The sequence below is a fragment of the Mytilus galloprovincialis genome, chromosome 6 (assembly GCF_965363235.1).
Source record: "Mytilus galloprovincialis chromosome 6, xbMytGall1.hap1.1, whole genome shotgun sequence".
Lineage (NCBI taxonomy): Eukaryota > Metazoa > Mollusca > Bivalvia > Mytilida > Mytilidae > Mytilus > Mytilus galloprovincialis.
Window position 1 is genome coordinate 61,124,583 of NC_134843.1, and position 13,144 is coordinate 61,137,726.

General features: G+C 33.4%; 1 protein-coding gene across 2 annotated transcripts in view; it reads right to left on the bottom strand.

The window, feature by feature from the left end:
* Positions 1-12,655, bottom strand: part of LOC143080037 (guanine nucleotide-binding protein G(o) subunit alpha) — a 46,139-nt gene extending 33,484 nt beyond the window's left edge. The window contains exons 1-3 of one of the 2 annotated variants that reach the window (XM_076255682.1): positions 12,582-12,655; positions 9,305-9,441; positions 8,985-9,027 (exon numbers count right to left, since the gene is read on the bottom strand). In XM_076255682.1, coding sequence (XP_076111797.1) covers positions 8,985-9,027; positions 9,305-9,422 — 161 coding nt within the window. In that variant the 5' untranslated portion in view covers positions 9,423-9,441; positions 12,582-12,655. Of the gene's footprint in view, positions 1-8,984; positions 9,028-9,304; positions 9,442-12,577 lie in introns of both variants that reach the window. The other variant, XM_076255681.1, reaches the window with a different exon arrangement.
* Between the last annotated feature and the right edge of the window lie 489 nt (positions 12,656-13,144).

The window sequence follows — 13,144 nt, forward strand, 5'->3', positions numbered from 1 at the left end:
AATTCATCTTGGGTAGGACTAATCATACTTAGCAGAGGCAGATTAGGAGGGTTTTCCAGGGGAATTAGTCCCCCCCCCCCCCCACTTTGTGGAAAAAATATTGGTCGATTATTTAGGGAATCACTAAAGCATGACTGGAGCGGGTCACATGTTAGCCAGTCATTGCCCATACCTATTTTTCTGAAATTTCTGGATTCGCCAATGATAAGTGTTATAATATGTCTCTCCTTTTGCAAACCATGTGCAGACCATGTTAAAACATATACCTTTTAGATAATTATTCTTTTGGAGACAGATGAAAGATAAGACTCTGGGACCTGATGTATACATGAAGCTGGATTAATTATAGGAAACAGAATATATCATTCAGATATTCGGTGCATTCTTTTTGACAATACATGACGTATTGTGCGACAAAATTGCATTATTTTTCCTATTTATATTTTCTGTCGACGTGATGTGAATGACACAAATATTATAGAGTCATACACGAAAAACCGAAGTCTATGACGTCAAGATATCTGAAATTGATGTCAAGCAAAGTTATCTTCTTTTCGTAGATATACAGATCGAATAATCCTATAAATAGACAATTCAGGAGTAAATCTCTTCAATGGTAGAAATCGATTTGTAGCAACTTTACAACCTCAAATGAGATAAGACTGAAACAATATCTGTATTCTGGAAACGATAATGAAAATCAGAAAACTACTGATACGGATTTAAGGGGGACAGGGGACCCAATTCCTTTAGGGAGCCACATATATGCATGGTTAAACGAATAATGCTAAACACTTTTTACATTTTCTACTCTTTACATAGATTGCCCCTTTGTTCAAAATCCTGGATCGCATCTGAATTTGAACGCATTCCTGGAGCTTCCTTGAACTTTCTTACTTCCCATTTGAGGTTTCACCTAAGATTAATTAAGATGGACATGTTAGCAGAATGATATTACGCTATTTTTGTTAACTTGCCAAAAATAGCCCCAAACTTATAAGTTAAAATGGTCATAACAAAACTCCAATGTAAATTATAATACGAACGCAAACATAAGATAGATGCTTCATACAAGACGATAACAAAGGAGTAGGTGGAAGTAAACAAGCAGCAGAGGCGGATTTGGGGGGGGGGGGGGGGGAGCGACCCACCGCTTTCTGGAAAAAATGGTTGATTATATAGGGAATCACCGAAGCTTGACAGAAGCAGGCCCCCTCTTCAGAAGTCAGTGGGCTCTCGCTTATGAAAATTTCTGGATCCGCCACTGATCAGAAGTAAACGAAGAAAGACTTGTCTAAAACAATGACGAACATGATAAAAAGACGAACAAAGTCTTCAAAAATATTTCTCAAACTAAAGCTGAAGAAAAACAAATTTGAATTTCAACAGAGAATGACAGCGGGGTTTCGGGAAGGTAAAACAGTCCCTCATCACGGCGAAATTCTTATGACCAATACGAATCCAATAATAAATGAAATTTGGTGACAAGAGATATTAACTCGGTGAAATTCACGATCGAAAAGGAAACAAGTCACTCCCAATATCTCTCGTTTACATATATCAGTGACCGCTGTGGATTGAAAACTTGGAATTGATAGAAAATTGTAAATACAAGTTATTTGTAGTATACTTATGATCGTATACTATAGAAAAACGCAGGGGTAAACCCCGAAAACACGGATTTTGGAAATAAAAGAGAGGACTAGACAAAAATTGTCCTGTCCATAAGAACCTATTTTTTTTCACAACATGAATACTTCAAATGACCAATGATGCACATTTAAAATATCTGTTAAATAAGTCAAGGATTTCAACGATCCAACCATGGCTTCATGGAAATCTCAAGTGGACAGTTCTGCATTAATTAACAGGGAACTTAAAAACAAAACCCCAATGATGGTAATTACACTATTGACATATAATCAATGTTCAAGGAGTTATTAAAAAGGTGGGTCATGCCGATCACAACTGTAGTCCAGTCAGAGTTTGTCTGTAAAACATGTCTAGTAATTAAGATCGGGAGGGATGGGATTGTGTACCCTTGAAGAATCAACTTAATTTATAGAAAGGGTTTCGGAGAGGAACAAACCCTTACTTCCGTCTACATTTGATGGGGGTCCTCTTTGATGGGACGGCTAACTGTTGAACATGATACTCGTTATGTATAACTGTTTGTGACAGAATGAACGTGTCAACTGCCTGGTGATCGATTTCCGAGACCAATAATCGATAAGCAGCATATAATTAACGCCAGACATCTGTTCCCTGGCACCAACTCCGTATTGATGTATAGTTACACACAATATTGATCTCCAGCCTCGTATCAGTTTTTTTTTTTTTATAATTTTATCAAATTTGAATGAAACATGCCATAACATCGTACCTGTAGCCCGTATGAATCAGATTACCATCTCTATATTTTCAGTTGATAAAACAGAAATTATTTATTTCATTTTAATCAATTCACATGAATCATTGAAATTGATTAGCAGCTTTGTAAAGTCGTCTGCATTGATTGCAACATCCATATCGCTGAAATCAGCACGTGGTGGCATGATATATTCTATCAGATAAACGGGTACAGCTAAACTATATACAGACATTCCTCTGACCATGTGCAAATAAGTTCTAATGACAAGAACATACATTGATTAAACAAAGTATGTGAAGTTATCATTCTCAATTTCAAATCTTTGTACAAGGATCGAGGAAGAAAATCATCATCGATTTCGTACAATTCCATTATAATGATTATATCTATGATAAAATTTGTTAAATTTCAATTTGTCGATCCAATGTTTTTTTCAGGGGTTAGACCCCCCCCCCCTTTTTCTCTTCTCGATTAAAGACAAAGGATATGGGCCGATTACTTCCATGTGTTCATTTCAAAATGATTGGATCCGCGCCTGGTTTAGAAGATAAAATAAGTGCACGAGCAGTACTATTCCATTATTTGTATTATTAAAGTTGTCACATTTACTTAGTTAAATTAAGCTGTACTATTTCCTTTTCCTACGTACACCACTCGTGACTAACCAGTCTGTCTCTGTTTCATTAAACTACATTACCCCTCCAAAACATAGACACTCTTCCGCTATGGTTTAAATCCATGGTAAAATGTAGTATATATGTACTTATTTGTTTTAATAAAGGTAAAACTGGAATTAATTGTTTCTAAATCTATCTTTGAAAAAGAAATAAAAAGCGTAACCGGACTGTACAGCGGAGGATATTCGAGTAAAAACTGGACAATTTAAAGTAATGTTACTTACCAAAATACATAAATAATTTCATTTTGAATACAAAGTTATTTATGCTTCTATATAGACATGTTGTCAAGGGGAAATAAACCCCTCCCCCTTTTTTTGCAATATCATGTACGGACGATGAGTGTTTATAAATTTTCTGTCACTTTAATTTAAGAGTTAGAAATTGTAACAATTTACTGCTATTTCACTGGGAAATAGGTTTTGCATGGTACTTTTGGAAAAAAGCAAAATCTATACATACTCTTTTGGTTTATTTTGACTGATTTCATTTAACTCTTGTTTGTGAATTTAAACAAGCTAGGTCGGACATTTTATATATTAATCATAGCGAGGTGCTGGTTTTGTCATTCATTTTATTTTTCCCTTTTCCTTTCTCTCTTCCTGGACTTAAGTTCCATTTTCTTTCCTCTTTTCCAGGTATTTTTCAACCATTTCATCGACCTGACCAGATAACGCAATAATTTTTATGATAATCTATATCTGTATATAGCTAATACAATTCGTACCAATACCGTGTGCAACGTTTACAGGTCTTTACATAAATCTTAAAATCCGACATTAATGAATGGATGGTCCCTATAGATTTTCAACTTGTCTCTTCATTTCCGGTCTTATATTGACTCGTCAGTCCTGTACATACATAGATGGTTTCAATCTGATTTGCAAAAACCTTTTTTGAATTTTTGGTCTGTCAACTGATTAGATTTGATCGGCACTGAAAGTCTCATTTAGACGGAATTCGCGTTTTGCGTACTAAATCATAAGACTGGTAACTGTCTGCTATGAGTTTTTAGCCGAAAGGAAATGCTAGCCGGTGTGTGATATATGTTTCTAAGACAACAAGATATGGTTTATATATAAATGGCACAGAAAATCAAAAATGGTATTACTATCTACATCTAATAAAACATGAAAAATGCAACTGCAGTTAAAATAGGTAAGACGTTCGCCCATTCAGTCTAAACTATAGGACTCAGGAGTGACGTCAGGTATACAAGGAGGAATGACTTTTGTTGTGCGGGATGTATAAATACACAGCCACGTCTAGACGGAATGGTGACACTAGATCCTATGCCTCGTATATAAAAAGTGCTACGCTCTTTATGACAAGTTAAATAAAAACTCATGACAACTCTTTGCAAGGCAAACATTTCCGCTCCTCTTCTCTGTAGTCTCTCTTGGAGAACCCAGCTATAACAGTTTGTCGTCCTGAATGTGCATGAAATAATTGCCACTGGACGTTAAGCAATCACAAACCAATCAGTCAATTTACAATTCCTGTAATGGTAGTACTGCGCCGACTTAACATATATGCACGGCTATATCATGTACTGGTCATTAAATATTCATCAAGTGAGTATTCCGTCACTAAATCAAAGTCAAGGGTCAAGGACCAAAACGAAGAAAGCTAAGATATTTGTGTAGATCAATTGATTGTCGCCTCAAACAATACTTGTAAAAATTCTTTTTTGAATGGACATTTTTAGTAAGTAAATTCATTTCTCATTTAAATACGTGTAAGTAGTCATTATCAAGTTGAAAAATGCACGCGGCAAAGAGATACATGGATTACATTTATAATACGAGATTCATATTTTTCGTACGCATTGTAAAAAGTGTAAAGGGAGGAAGGAGATATATGTATCTTTTGAACAAGAGTTTTAAATTTCTTCTTTTCAACAGGACGTTTGACTCTTTTCTTGTGATATTAATGATTCTGATAACGATAATAATCTTGTTAACAGGAAGTTTTTCTCTCTTTGTTGTATCGTTTATATGTTACATACAATACTGGTCTATACAACAGTTTTCGTTGAAAAAAAACAGGTTATAAAGTCTGGGAAGGCATGCATAAAACTACCTAGGTTCAAGATTTGTTCCGAACGGACGGATTTTTCTACATGTTCTACGATAAATTAGCATGATAAGTACCCTTGATTGGATATTCCACCCATCTAATAATAATGTCTTAATTTAAGTAATGGTATGCATATCAGCTCTGCTTCTTTGCAGTTAAATTTACCAAACATCACATTAATTCGGCAATATTAATGACATATTATGTTTCAGTAAAATGAATCAAATAATTGCTGAGATGTAAAAAATGTCATAAGCTAAGAAAAGCATGTTAGCCATGGGGTACCCCACAAGGGGATGAACAGTATTTGTTTTTAAACAATAACTTACACATTTTTAATACAAAGCCAAGTAGTGATAATAATAACAATACCAAGTGAACAATACTATGTGATGAATGATAATAACAATTTCAGACACAAGCGGAAACGAGAAAAAAGGGGGTCGCTGATTCACGATATAAGCCATGCATGTTCTCATGTCGTGAGGAGTGAAGCAGATGTTAGACGTTTACATTGCTTTCTAACGATATGTTATTGACTTATTTTTTCTATCATATCCCCTCCTACATGTCATAGAGGCTTCAGTAAAGACGATATAGATTGTTTACTAGACTACTTATACATGTTAAATGTACATTGAAATTAAATGCATTCAAATTGTTTGACATTTCCTTGGAGTTAGAAAGAAAAAAAAAAAGTATTTATGGGACATGAAAATAGACCATAATCACAAAATCCCTTTCAAGCAATTTCATCATAAAACAACTTCTTAAAATTGCAATTGTTTTTAAATGTAATACAATGTCAACACTAGATATTATAAGGTCTTTATCTTTGTCCCTCGTCAAGCATGTCTTGTTAATGTGAAGTGTTATAGGTCAGAACCATGTCATGATGGTTGTTGTTGCATTTTTTCGGGGGAGACGAACACCCAATGTTTGTTTTCATATTGTCATCTGTAGCCCTTGTTCATTTACATCATTTCTAGACTAAGTGTGATTCAGAGCTTGACGCTCGTCTATTAAAATAGAATTATGATCTCAAAATAGTTCGATTTTTTGCATAATAATTATTGTTGGGTTGTTGAAGCATTGATCAGAGACATGGTGTCTGAAATTACATATACTCCTAATTTTCTATTCCCAAGTGAAAGAAACCGAAAGCCCGAATAGAGGTATATGATACAAAACTGATTGATTTTTGTTTGACACCATATCAGCCTAGAAGTCTTATAAAATATTTCGTTATTGTTTTGAATCTTAAAATGTTTACTTTAACACCTCTATGCAAATCTAAAATCATTTCAACCATTCAATATATAATACACGTGTGTAGAGCTGTTGTAAATAAATATAAGATTATTAACAACTGACAGTGCTGTTTGTCACATAACTATGACTATATAAAGGAAGTGTTTGGATGTTTTTGTTTATATTACTTAAAAGGTCAAATTTTTTATGCTTAACTTTTTTAAATATAGGGAACGTGATTCACACTAGCTGATAATTTAAGTGTCTTTTGTCAGTTTTCCATTCTCGTATATAAACAAACAAAGGCAAAACAATGCCAATGATGTCATTTTCAAGGCAATCACTCTGACAGAAAATTATTGTAAACAAAAAATTAATATTTTGTGTGTAGACCAGGATAATTATTTGAAGATAATTACATAATAGGTTTGAGTATTGTAAGGAATTATATAGCATATCTTTATTCTCATTTTACTTTTAAAAAATACTTATAGAAAAAGACATCGTGTGTATAGTTCACATTAAAGCAAGAAAAAATATGCATTGGAGTCCAGCGAACCTTTGTCGATCTTTGTCAGTAAGCTTGATAAATCTATATGGCTGGAATAATACAGATTTGGTATTAATGTTATACAATTCCTGTATTTTATAATGTCGTCATTTGAAAATAGCAATTTGAAAAACAAAGTGGATGGTCTTCAACATCGTTTTAAGTATATGCATTTTCATATGTAATGGGCGTGATCGCCAAATTGATTTTTGTTACGTAACAAATAAAGCTCTTTATTCCCATCGGTCTTGTTCAATGAGAAGCATGCGATTTGGGATAAACATTTACGCGGAAAAAGACTAAGAGATATTTATTTTTAATCAAAATCCAATCCATCTGTATGAAGTCAAAAACCTTGTCAGTGGTTCTATGTTTACAAACATCCTAGTTATTTTCGACCTTTGATCTTCTCATTCATTTCAAAATTGTCTTATTTCGATGGGACTTAAGAGCTAGACAAATTTCAGACACTTCACTGATAACCTATATGTACAAGTGTACCCCTCTGTTGTATTGTATCTTATCATTTTGTTGCTGCTGGGTTGCTGTCTATCACACGTCTCCTTTTATTCATTCTTATATCATTAAATTTGATGTCAAATAAGACTGGTTCATCTACATTAGTTCATATGATACTATAATGGATTGGTATATTCATTTCGCAAATTGAGAATTTGTTTTAAATGATGATGAGGGTGGACGGGTTTTAACGACTTTGACACATGACCCATGAGGGTGTGACACGGTCGGAGATTTAAATGATTGATATAAGTATATAATTCTTTAAAGAGATAGGAACCAGTCAAAATCTGTAAAAAGCATCAATGAAAAATACGAGTTTATATCAATGAGATGGACTTGATGGTGCATCCATGATACACATGATGTTTGAAAGCAATTTGACACGAGTGTCATTGTGGAGTATTTTGAATCGATCTCCTCCAGTTTGTCAAGTTCTTCATTCAAAAATAATAACTCTGTCCAATAGAACAAAGTTTGTAAAAATTCGACATAAATCAGACAGCCATCTGGTACTAGGACTAGTGTCGAAGTCCAAGAAAAAAAGTTAAGTTAAAAGCTTTAATCTTCCTCTGCCTACCCCACCTTAGATATACCTGTATATCAGATGTAGAACCAAGGATTTGTATAGTATACAAATCCTTGATAGGACTAATCTATAATATCTATTATTAGTATGCACCTTTATTCCCAGACCAGATATTCAAAGCAGCAGTATCAATCATGATTCATCTCATATAATTCAAATAAATACGACTTTATTCATCCGAATATCTACGACTTATTTCATCTAAGGGACGACATCAAAAGTTCAATGAAGGATAAAAAACTTAATTCACATAGTTTTTCCACCGACCCTCACACCCCCCTCTTAACTTAATTTTGGAAAAATTGATTGACCAATAGGGATATATGTAAAATCGATTTTAGATTAACAAAACTTGCAGCAATGTTGACCCCCCACCCCCAAACTATTTGATTTAAGTTTTTTATCCTACATCCATCTTTTGATGTCGTCCCTAAAGTCATTGAAATTTCATGTACCATGTGTACAAGTACCATATATAACGAAAGACTTGTTGAGTGTCATCTCTTCTCAAGTCTTTCATATCCTAAGTGACTATAAAGAGTTACCACCTTTAATGTGTCATTTTAGTTTCCTCTATCAAATATACCCAATATTGTACCTTTGAACATTAAAACATTAAATCGTGAATCATACTTCAGTATTAGACTGATAGTATCATACGCATGGATAGTCTAAATATCTTTTAAAAAAAAAACGTCCTCAATACATATCCCTGAGACGTATACAAGCCTGCAAATCCACTATCAACTCAAATTTAAAAAAAAGGTATTCCACTATGTTATAAATACTTGATTTGGGTACGATTGTATTAAAAAATGTAAGCTTATTATGAATTAAATACTTAAGCCATCAATAGTATAATGTTATCCCTTATTGCGCCCCCATATGATAGGAAATCCGTAGTATTTCCTCCTTAGCCCATCACATACTAATGTAGCTTTAACTTACTTCATCTGTTTAACGATAGTACTTTTTCCAGATTCGCCGGCCCCTGTAGAGAGATAAAATGTTAATTATAAGCAATTCTATTTTTACATCAATATGTGTATATATAATGTACAAACACAAAGCTTTATCATCAATCTGTTCGGCCATAATACATCAATAATACCGCTTCTTCATAATTAATATTATAGTTTCCACACAATTCAAAATGGCGACCACTATATGCATAAATCAAATTCCAAAATGTCAGCAAATATACATCCATATCTGTTCATTTTCGATTATCAAGCATAATTAACATTAAAATACGATAATATTCTTACCTAGAAGCAGTAATTTGATGTCTTTCGCAGCTTGGATACCATCCTCTTTCAAATTTTTCTCTATGGCCTTACTCCTCTCAAGGGCCGCCCTATCCTCTGCACTCATAGTACACCCCATTTTTATGCACGTCTTTAATCTAAAAATCCTTTAATTAACGATGTATTCCACCCCTGAGCCTGATATGTATGCTCAAGCTCTAAAGAGATGGAATTGTTAAAAACCAAACAATGTGGTGTATTAATATATTTTAAGTACAATCCAAATAATTCGTTATTATCATATATTCATTGAATATACAAGTAAAAGCGATTGACTCACAGAATCACCTCTCGTATTTACATCCAACTACCTTACTCATCACACCGTTTTAGCGATGCCGGTAAAAACACGGACATGTATGAAAACTTCATATATTTTTAGCTAAAGCATATCTCCAGCTAAATATTTCATCAACAAAATGGCTACCCATATACCGGTTTCATAGATGCAAACAAGCCACACGACAAAGCCTGTTTAAATATGCGGCAACTTGCTACCATCCAATGTAAAAATCGATCGCTTCGTTGTGCAGATATCTTTTCTGTTATGGGGGTTACTAAGTGACGTCAGTCCGCGCACGGGCTTTTAATACATTAATCCGCAGCCTCCGTTGCTAAAAATGCATAAAAATCAATGTCAACTTTTTGTCTTTAAACTGTTAATCGAATATTAAACACGCGTTTCTTCAGTATACCTTGGAAATCTTGTAGCATACAAAATGAATTGTCTGTAGATAACATCAGCAGACGAACACAGGTAGCTGATGATGCTGATTGGGCGGTGCCACTGCCTGTGAAATCAATTTTCTAAGGCGATGTCTATTTATGCGTACATTTTCACGTGTAAATATATGGAAAACTTAATGAGAGAAAAATGTTATGTCTCTACAGCTGGTGGAAATAATTTAATTGTGTGTTTGGTCATTAAAACTAGTTGACAGATGCCGCAGATCGATAAGTTTAATAAATGTAGAACTAACGCCACCTGGTGTTAAATGCAATCTACTAATTGATGAATGAACACAATACATGAATGGATAATTAATAAAAAAGGTGTGACTATCGCATTTGATCTGACAGAAAATTAGTTAATTATAAGAATTTTGTTTTTAAATCGTAATGTTTTAACACTCAATTTAACTTTCCATAATTTGGAAAGTCGCATATAAGTAAAAGTAAGTATACTGAGTATATATATCACAGAAGTGGTAAGAAACGCTTAGGCGACAGTAAGCCTTATTATGCCTTATTTGGAATAAAGTATTGTACTCTACCAGTTAAAGTGACATACAATCCTCCTTATTAACTATTAAAAACTAAGTTTTTCTGAAATAACGAGGACACACAGGTATACGTAACAAAAGATATATTTCCTTATTTATAGATCTAAAAATAGGTCCCTAAAAACGAGAGATCTTTGACACACTCACATTTGGCATTTTGAAATTTCGTACTCGGATCAGAAAGACGCATCAAATTTACGGTACCTCGAATTAGGTAAGATTCCCACGAGCCTTTGATTTACAAACAAGCTATATTTTCATATAAATATAGAAATGTTTAACGTCAATAAATATATTGATAAAAACCTACTTATCCTTGGGAATGTTTGGACCCATGGCCAGATGATACACATATTTGACAGAAAACTGGAAAGGATAAAAAGAAGAGTAATTCATGCAGTTTTATAAAATATTTTAAATCTGTACTGACCCACAAAGCAGTTGTTTTTTGTTGTTGTATTAAATTCTTACATTTTAAGGGTGCATTTTAAAATGTCAATAAATGAACGCAAATTTTAAGTGTAGAAAAAATATAAAAACTAAGAATATTAAAGTATAAAAAACAAAACCTTTAAGGTAGGATTTCATAAGATTAATCAAGAATTTGATGCTATGCAACAAACAATGTTAAAAGATATTTTTCTATTTAAATATTCTATATTATAAAATTTAGAAATTATTCTAAATTAAGAAATGTATCTCCCTCATACTTGTCCAGTTTTTGCAATACTTTTGTATTGGGTTTTGGACTTTTAAAATAATATGGCATCGAGTATCAATGAAGAGACATTAATTTTCGAAATGTGCATCTGGTGCAATAAAAATTGGGACTGTTAATGTTATTTTTCCGTGACAATAGCTATGTTTCCCTAAAATTTCATTACATCATCAACAAACTAACATGAAATGAATATATGGGAATCTTAAGATATTGTCGTGGCAAAACTAATTTTATGCTTATAGATATTTTAAATGTGTCTTGATATCCTTAAATAACAGGCTTAACCACAGATTTAATTCGTTTGCAATCATGCTAACACTGTTCATTAAATGTAAAATTAATGAAGGGGAAAGAAATGTTTATTTTGATGTAATATAAAATTAAAACTGGAGTTTTATTACCTACAAACAGTTGATATAAGATATGTTTCCATTTAACATAAATTTGAAATTCCATTGGCAATAGATAAAATGTAAACCATGCAAACACATTCAAACTGATAAATGTTCTGATCACAACTTGACGCCGACGCTACCGGAAAGTACCGACCTGAATAAAACTGAATTTTGAACCAGTCAACACAATTTTCAAGCAAATAATCTTTTAACTGATTGAGTAATAGTTGCTTAACATTTTAAGCTCATATTAAATATTGTATGCGTATTTAGGACGTTTACATGTTATTCACATACAACACGGTTGTCTTGCACTTTAGTTAAAGGTGACAGTTTGCAGAAAGACCAGTTATCCTAAACTGACACCCAAATACTCCCTCTTCTGTGTCCCTTGCAAAGCAGAGTCATTATTTAAACTGTTGTCCCCTTTTACGTCCATCATAGAGTGGCCAAGACCACATCATTAAATAATAGATTGACTTTTCAGTCATTTTCGGGTATATGCGATTGTTCAGTTTAGTAATTTCGAATAAGGTGCTGCATACCTATATATGCATGGTATTTGGTAAACCCGTATTCTTTATTTGATGTATTCGAGACTATCTTCATGACGAAGGCCACTGTATAGGGTAGGCGCTTGAATTATGTATAACGATTCTGTTCACACTCGGGGATCAGACCCATGACCTCCCGCACTCGAGGTGAGCGCGCTACCGAGGCGGTTAAAAGACTCCCCCTTAAAAAAACATCCGATTCATTGATTGACGTCTGCGCAACTTTTTTTTTATCCTTTTTATATGATATTTATATTTATGATACAAAGACTGATACAAACCTACCACTGATCTCTAATGCCCTGTTCATTTTCTTCTTTTAAATTAGCACAGACAACTTAAAAGCTTGATTTGATGTATTGTGGACATGAAAACTACTCACTTAAAGTTAAAGGTGTCCGTCTATACCTGTTGAAAAGATCTAAATACGAAAGCAAAAGTTTTATTTTGATTCGGTTCACATATAACAATGCATCTTATCTTTCTGCTATTATAAATTTTAAAAAATTAACAACAAAGAATTAAAGATAAGGTCTATCATCTTAGATCATCTTAGATGGATTGATTGATAAATTGATATTTGCTTTACGTAAAGTGGCAAATATTTCGTGCATATTTATGACTAGAACACATTAATGCAATACTGGTAACATCTGCAAAATATCGGGTCGACCAAGATGAATATTTTGTTTGTTTTTAGCTAAACGCCCAGTGGAAAATATTACATGCATGTTCAGGACGAGCACAAATCATCAAAATAACAATGTGTACGTCCTAAAATAAGAGCTAGGTCTACGGGTGAAATGCGTGAAATTTTGACTGTCTGGATAATGAGAGTATCTTGGATA